This window comes from Diadema antillarum, unplaced genomic scaffold (assembly GCF_040938485.1).
Source record: "Diadema antillarum isolate AM-2024a unplaced genomic scaffold, OU_Dant_1.0 seq00000764_RagTag, whole genome shotgun sequence".
NCBI lineage: Eukaryota > Metazoa > Echinodermata > Echinoidea > Diadematoida > Diadematidae > Diadema > Diadema antillarum.
The window spans coordinates 470,274-478,109 of record NW_027271654.1 but is presented as its reverse complement, the minus strand read 5'-3'; the positions used below and the strand labels follow the sequence as shown (position 1 = coordinate 478,109).

The following is a 7,836-nucleotide window of genomic DNA, read 5'->3' as shown; positions in this document are numbered from 1 at the left end:
TATCTTCCAATATTGCTTTTTGTCCATCTCTTCCACTTCATCTTTCCTCTGTAATTTTGTTTTACTGGCTAGTTTGTAGCCTTTGCATATCCACATGCACTTGCCATGTAATACAATATATCTCTCTTTTCCTTCATCCCTCTTTGCAATATCTCCGCAATATCGAGTTCTGCATCACATTTTTTTTTCAGGTGCTGTATACACTTTTCTGGATTTCTGTGTCACAAGTGAGTCACTCCCTACAGGGACAACAGACCAGAGGATCTTTGGAAGAGTCCATCGCCATGGCAACCACCACGCACTCTTGACAGGATTGCTTAGCAGCGCATAATAGTTACCTGGTATGATTGCTGTCAAAGAGCTTCACTGTGTGTACAAGTGATAAAGAGATTAATGTTGTCACTATCTGGGTTGAATTGCTTTCTAGTGAGTAGTGTGACTTGTAAGTGGCAGAGATAATTTTGGTGCCATATAATTCCCCGCTGGTTGCTACAGATACTGGGGCACAGGTGTGCTTCACGCAAAGGTGCATATAATTATGCTAATCGAGAATGGGTATAAGCAGGTACAAAATATGAGACATTTTCTGAGTACCAGTATGCGTTGTGTGTCTAAGGGTGCGTTTATCAACTTTCCCCAGTTTAAACGACTTTCGAAAGCCCTTTCCATAGCCCTTTCCATAGCCCTTTCCATAGCCCTTTTGAAAGCCCTTTCCATAGCCTTTTCGAAAGCCCTGTCCACTCCCTGTACTATTGATGTGCTGCTTGTTTTCGTCGGCTGCGTTTATCAACTTTCGATAACCCTTTCGATAGCCCTTTCCATAGCCCTTTCGAGAGCCCTTTCCAAAGCCCTGACTGCCTGTACTATTAATGTGCCGCTTGTTTTCTAAGAAGGGACGGCGAAAAGCAATTACCATCATAAAGACATATCTTCCTTTGAGAGTGACGAGTCATGATACAATGGCACATGAATCAATTGTCTTCCTATCTGTGAGGCAGCTCCAGTTTAGCACATACTTCAAATATTTCTGAGTGGCGGCATGAGACATGGGATCAAAGGGAATGAGACTGTTGTTACTCTATTTCTCAAACCTTGTTGGTGAAAGAAACACCTCCTTGTTCCAAGCATATGCGTGCATTACACACAGCTGTATGTATACACCTGTGTACACGTACTCGTGTGCACTTTACGTGGCGCGCGTCTTTTCAGAAACTGGAAACGCATGGTTGCGTAACCGCAGTAGGGCGACCTAAAGGGCTTTCAAAACAGCTTTGCGTTTATCAACTTCGAAAGGCTTTTACAAACAGGTTTCTGATAACCTGTTTAGGAAACCTGTTTGGATCGTCACAAATTTCGTGCTTTCGAAAAGGCTTTCCTAAAGGGCTTTCAAAACAGCTTTGCGTTTATCAACTCGTGAAAATTCCTTGAAAGCTGTTTGGATAACCTGTTTCTGCCGAGAAAGGAGAGTTGATAAACGCACCCTTTCGTAAAAGGCTTTCCTAAAGGGCTTTCAAAACAGCTTTGCGTTTATCAACTCATAAAAATTCCTTGAAAGCTGTTTGGATAACCTGTTTCTGCCGAGAAAAGGAGTTGATAAACACAGCCTAAGATAGCAGCAGCAAATAATTAGTTGCCCGGGCTACATTTGATTACTTGGGAATCAATTACTTGTGATCTAGGAGTGGTGGTTGAGTTATGGCAGCTTTTATGAGTCGTTGAAGCCTCGTTGTGTGAGTAAATGTTATTTTGTAGTTTTATTTTTGGGGTTTTTAATGCCTCCGCCACAAAGTGGTGCCGGAGGCATTATGTTTTTGGGTTGTCCGTCCATCTGTCCATCCGTCCGTAATCAATTTTGTGGACAGCATAACTAAAAAACTGTTTGAGGTATCCTAACGAAACTTGGCATGTATATTTATGGGGGGCAAAGTTGTGCCTGCGGGATTTTTCTTGAAACTTGATATATACATGTATATATTGCCCAACAGAATTTCTGTGGAAAGTTTCTTGCCAAAAGGTGAAAGGTCAAAGATCAAGTGAAAGTGCTAAATTTCACTTCTTCCTCCATATCAAGGTATCATCATGAAACTTGGTACTTATTTATGCATGTTCTACCTGACAGTGATTCTCTTGGGAACTTTAGGGTCATAAGGTCCAAGGTCAAGGGGCAAAGGCCAGGTTTAAATGCTAATATCTTACCACTTAATACTGAAATTACACTTTCTCTCCATATCTTGAAAATTACTCAATGCATAAACTTATGAAAGGGTCAAAAGTCAAGTGAAAATCCTAAAATCCCCAAATTCATGCACTCTTAGACAATTTAGCCATTCATCCAGTTAAACCTATTTCAAGGAAAGTGAACATTCAGCACATTTGTGACAAATCTGCCATTTTGATATTTTGCCAATTATGTGAAACTGTCACCACACATTGTCAAGACATTGAGACTTATTAGGAGAACCATGCATTATGGCGAAGGCATACCAGTCGCCATAGTGACATTTCTAGTTTTTTTTTTTTTTGAGCAACGTGACTAATCTTATATGGGTCTGTACCTTCAGCTTTGTGATCAGATTTGGTGCAGCATAGGGATAGAAATATGTATGTTTTTAAAATTACTTGCATTTTCTATTGCATAGATTGGTGCAAAAACTAGACATGGTATTAAAGTTGATAAAAAGAATTTGTGTAGGGTATCTTGACCCTTACTGTGCTTTGGAAACACGAAGCTCTTGGTCAGATCTGTCATTGTTTCTAGATTTTTTTTAATCAACCCATGGAAGTCACTATTTCTTTTAAAGGGACTGTACAGTACTGGTTGAGGTGGGGATTCATGTTTTGGACATTCTTAAGTGAGATAATGAGAAACCTCTTATGAAATATGAAAGAGCATGTAATTTTAAGAAGGATTCAACATTTATTTGATGAAAATTGGTTTTCAAATGGCTGAGATATCCAAAAAAGTGATAATGATAAAAGGCGACATGCCACAACTTTATTAGGATCTCTTTGTTTCACCTTGTTTTTGGATATCTCAGCCATTTCAAAACCGATTTTCATCAAATAAACTTTTGATACCCCTTAGAATCGCATGCTCTTTGACATCTCATAGAGTGGTTTCTGAATATCTCGCAAAACGTAAAAAGCTAAATCCTCACCTCGACCAGAACTGTACACACCCTTTAACATGATAAATTTAGCTTAGTTTACCACTAGTGAGTGATAAGAAATTTGATCTATATTTCCCAGTAAGTGCACAGACATCAACACTTTGAAGCTTTGTGCCGAGCATGCTGTTCTGCTTTCATGTTTGCCTGACAATTGTTATAAAGATGGACATGTAACAATATGTTTTGAAAACATAATGCTATTTTCACTATCAGCCCTCTTAAGCTGGTTTATTAATTTCTTTTATGATTACTAGTAATGGATCAATGTTGTAAGAGGATGAATATTTAATATGTGTTACTTCAAAACAGCTGAAATATAACTCTGAATTCTAGCCACTTGTGTTTCAATTCTGTCACCTTGCCTCAATCTCTCAAAACAAGATTTGACAACATAACTTTCCAATGACTAACACCTATCATTAATCCTGACTATGGATGGTGTGTTTTCATGTATAATTGTCACTTACAACCACTTTTTTTTTCCCCTGCAGGATATCGCTGTGGTGATTCTGTTTCCTCTCTTCATGGGTTGCATGCACAGTAGGCCCGGAGTCAGTGCAGGGGTCCATCCAGTGGACAGTATCCCAGTCAACAACAACAACAACTCTGTCAATCATCATCTCAAAGATGAGCCCATTCTAGAAAAACATTCTGCTCTCCCTGTGCAGAAAGAAGTCAACGGAAACCGGACAAACAATTCAGTTGAGTCTGTCTCAGATACTGCCATGGCAGAGAGTGGGAAGGCCCAAAGTGCAACTCCTCCTCAGAGGATTCTACCTGTGCTGGAGAAGGATGATGCAGGACATCTCATACAACAACCAGTTCCTTGCCCTGAGGAAGTTGAAGGCTTCATGTCGGTCCAGGAGGTGTACAACTCTATGAACGATGGGCAGCGGTCACCGTACCTGCACGACCCATGTTACATGCTCATCCTGGACTGTAGAGATAGGGAAGCTTTCAATGAGCTGCACATCACGACAGCTAGACACAGCAGTGCTGTAGACACCGAGTATGATTGCCTGTTGGCCCAGGGTAGACTGGAGAAGTTCATGATGGTTGTCGTGTACGACGATGCCAGCACCACGCAGAAAGTCGAGCCCGGGCTGGCTGACTTTGTTCAGAGGTTGAAGGGAGCGAACGTGGATGTGCAGATCCTGCGTGGTGGCTTCTGCAGTTTTCACAAACTATACCCCTTTCTGTGCAACAACCTCACCATTCGCTCAGAGCAAGATAGAATGCGGCTGTTCAAGTCCTATCCCTCCATGGTGCTGGATGGGGTCCTCTGTCAGGGAAACGTCAAGCACTCCTTGGATGAGGCCATTCTTAAGAACCTGGGCATCACACATGTCCTCAATGTCTCCACGGAATGCAAGAATGCTTTTCCCAAGAGCTTTGCGTACCTCCAAGTTGCCGTGGAGGATGAGACGTCGGCACAGCTGGAACCGAGACTCCAGAGCGCCACAAACTTTGTGGCCGAGGCTATCGCTGGTGGAGGTCGGGTCTTTGTGCACTGCGTCCAGGGGAAGAGTCGTAGCTCCACATGCACCATTGCCTTCCTGATGTCAAACATGGGATGGACACTGAAAGACTCTCACGACTACCTCAAGGATCGGCGCTCAATCGCAGCACCCAACAGAGGATTTCTTCTTCAGTTGTCAAAGTTTGAGAAAGCCATCTTTGGGAAGATTCTGTCATCAGTGGATGATCTGTATTTCTGATGTACGTTAGAATTACATGAGAATTAATACTGTAAAACTGGAAACATTCATGGCATGAAACTTTTGCATATTGGAGCTGACGGCCTTTTTTGGGGCATGAAATTTTTGTGATTTGCCCACTGACGAAAATTATGAGTATACCATGTGTGCTAGTAGTACAGAGATATGTTGAAATTTGCTTGCATTTTACTTTAAATCACAAATCTTGGCTTCTTGCAAAATTTGCAAAAGTTTCATTTACACAAATATTTCTGGTTTTACAGTACTGTATTGTATATATGGTATATTCAGTGGCACTTGTATTTTCATGCAATTCGCATGATTAGCAACTTACAAAACTATTGCCTCTCAAGAGAAAAATGCACTGTATGGGAATCCAAGGTGGAAAATGATGGGAGTTTTTATCTGGAAAGGAATGATTCTTAGCATTCTTTCACTCTTGTTCTTGATCACGTAAATGTGCTGTAAAATTTAGAATTGCTGTAGTCTTACCATCCATGAACAAATCCATGAAATAGGTAATAAGTTTACAACTCCATGTGTATTTGATATCAAGAATGAAGTGTATGTATACATACAGTAAGATGTGAAGAGCATGTATAGTTTTGATAAAAGATATCCCACATTTGAATACTCGGTATAGTCTCGTAAAGTTTCATATGTGAATGGAATGCAGCATCATGATAACTGTAAAGTCTTGATTGATAAGCTTGTGTTCTAATTTCTTGCTTTAATTTTCTGCAGTTAAAGATATGGCCTAATGTGGTACATGTGTATTGAGAGAAAGAAAAATGAAATTATAAGATTTTGATGAATATACACATACACATCTCAGTTGTGAGAAAGATATGGCATATGTTTTCACGATTAGCCAAGGCATATAATTGTCAGCTGTAGTGAGCTCTTTCTGCATGAAACTCACAATGATGTCTTCAGGTGAGAGTTACATGTACCCCCTGAAATAATTAGTTACAAAGACACTAAATGTGTCATGAATGTATGCATGCACTTCCTATTTTATGTGTATGAATGTGTGGGTCAGTTTCTGTATAAGTATAGCTATGCCTCCAAATGTGGATTTTGTACATATTTTGTACCAAAATCCACATTTGAAGGCATGATTGTCAGTGAAGATGGTAGCTATTCAGAACTGAAGATGCCAAGAGTACCTACATGAGTGCACTATGCAGAGGATTACAGAGAAAAGCATTTGAAATAGATATCCACATATAGTATGTAGAGATGTGGGCTGGTCACTGTGTGAATGAACTATACATAATATGAAAGTGTAAGTGGCCTAGATCTATATGTGTGCATGTTTGTGTATGTTTGTATGCGTGTGTACGTTCTTGTGTGTGTGTGTTTGTGTGTAAGTGCACTAGGCAATATACATGGCACCTTGTCCATTGTGGCATTTTTAGTGACAATTGCTGTGTTTTAATTCTTTTCTACTTAAAAATCAGGAAAGCCAAATTTGAAGTAAGTTTTAATTTTTCCCCTTTGGACAATACATTGCTGAAGCAAACTTTCATCATCTGTATGGGTTGTACCCTTTGCTGTGAATATGCTATTTTGCTATTCAATGGCTCAGGTGCTCTTTTATGCTTGAGGAGATACATATATCCTAGTGTGATTTATCCAGACATGATAAACCGTGTAGTTGACATTCACTGGATAGGAAAATTGTGTTGACTAATTATCAATCTTTAATGCATAAATCGACAAAACATAAATGTACGGATTATGCGATACCTCATCGTGAAAGTCATATAATGTCAGGGAAAGTTTTTTTTTTGTGTGTGTGTGTGTGTATTTGGCAGATCATGAATTGGTCAGATGCTAAAAGCCTTGAATTTATGTATAATTTACTATACTTCATTCCAAGGAAAATATTTCCAAAAAGAATTAAAGAATCCATAGACAACTGTACAGGTTACATTGCCAACGAAAGATTTGCACATTTTTTTTTTCTTTCTTTCATAATCTCCAACTTTATATGGGTAACAGGATGACACACAAATGTAGATGTGATTTAATTGCGCATCTTGAGTCATCTTTACCTGTGAGATGAACAGGTGTGTGGAAGTACAATGTAGGATGATATGAAATTGACTGCCAATGTGGTAAACTTTAAGGGTGTATTAATCTTTTAACTTTTTAACACTTGTCAGAGACCTGAAATGAAAACAAACGGAAAGTTCAGTCATGAATCCCACAGTATAGATGATCCATTAAAGTATTCACAGGTTTGAAATGTTAATACTACGTTATTACTATAGTAATCTATCAGCTATGTTAATCAGCTTTTGTACATCCTGAGCTGAACATGCGATCAATTTACTTCAACCATAAACTTTCTCCATGTCAACAATGTCAACTATAATTGTTGGTTTTGCTGACACAGTAATGAGAAACATGGAGAATACAAGAGTGATTCTAGGGGTCATTTCCCCTATGCTACAATTGACTACAGGTTTTCAGACAGCCACCTGACAGAGTAACACATGTCAAAGAGCGCTACTTGGGTACACACTCACATATTATACACACACACACACCTACAGTGCAAGTCGACACTTGAGAAGTTTTATCGGACTGTCTAAACTGCATTGCATGTCTCGACATGTTCTGATCCAAGCAAAAATATATGTTAACTTAATATGCAGTAAGTTGTCTTTTTGTCCCCGCCGAACGAGTTCGAGCAGGGGACTATGAAACGGGCTCCGTACGTGTGTGTGTCCGTGTGTCCGTCCGTCCGTCCGTCCGTCCGTCCGTCCGTGTGTCCGTGTGTCCGTGTGTGCGTCCGTGTGTGATCAAAATCTTCAATTTGCTACTTCTCTGTCATTTATGAGCGAATTTTGATTCTGTTTGCTTTATATGATAACACTACATGGGAGCTTTGAAACTTGTACACAGAATTTCAGTCATGACCTTTGACCTTGACCTTT

General features: G+C 39.7%; 1 protein-coding gene across 1 annotated transcript; it reads left to right on the top strand.

Annotated features, from left to right (window-relative positions):
- Positions 1 to 292: 292 nt before the first annotated feature.
- Positions 293 to 5,042, top strand: LOC139738684 (dual specificity protein phosphatase 2-like). The gene is made up of 2 exons (XM_071649315.1): positions 293 to 341; positions 3,662 to 5,042. Exon 2 carries the CDS (start codon positions 3,695 to 3,697, stop codon positions 4,886 to 4,888), a length of 1,194 nt encoding a protein of 397 aa, XP_071505416.1. The 5' UTR covers positions 293 to 341; positions 3,662 to 3,694; the 3' UTR covers positions 4,889 to 5,042.
- The last annotated feature ends 2,794 nt before the right edge of the window (positions 5,043 to 7,836 follow it).

What these genes read in the sequence shown, in the direction of transcription:
- LOC139738684 (XM_071649315.1), top strand. Translation starts at nt 3,695, where the DNA reads ATGGGTTGCATGCACAGTAGGCCCGGAGTCAGTGCAGGGGTCCATCCA.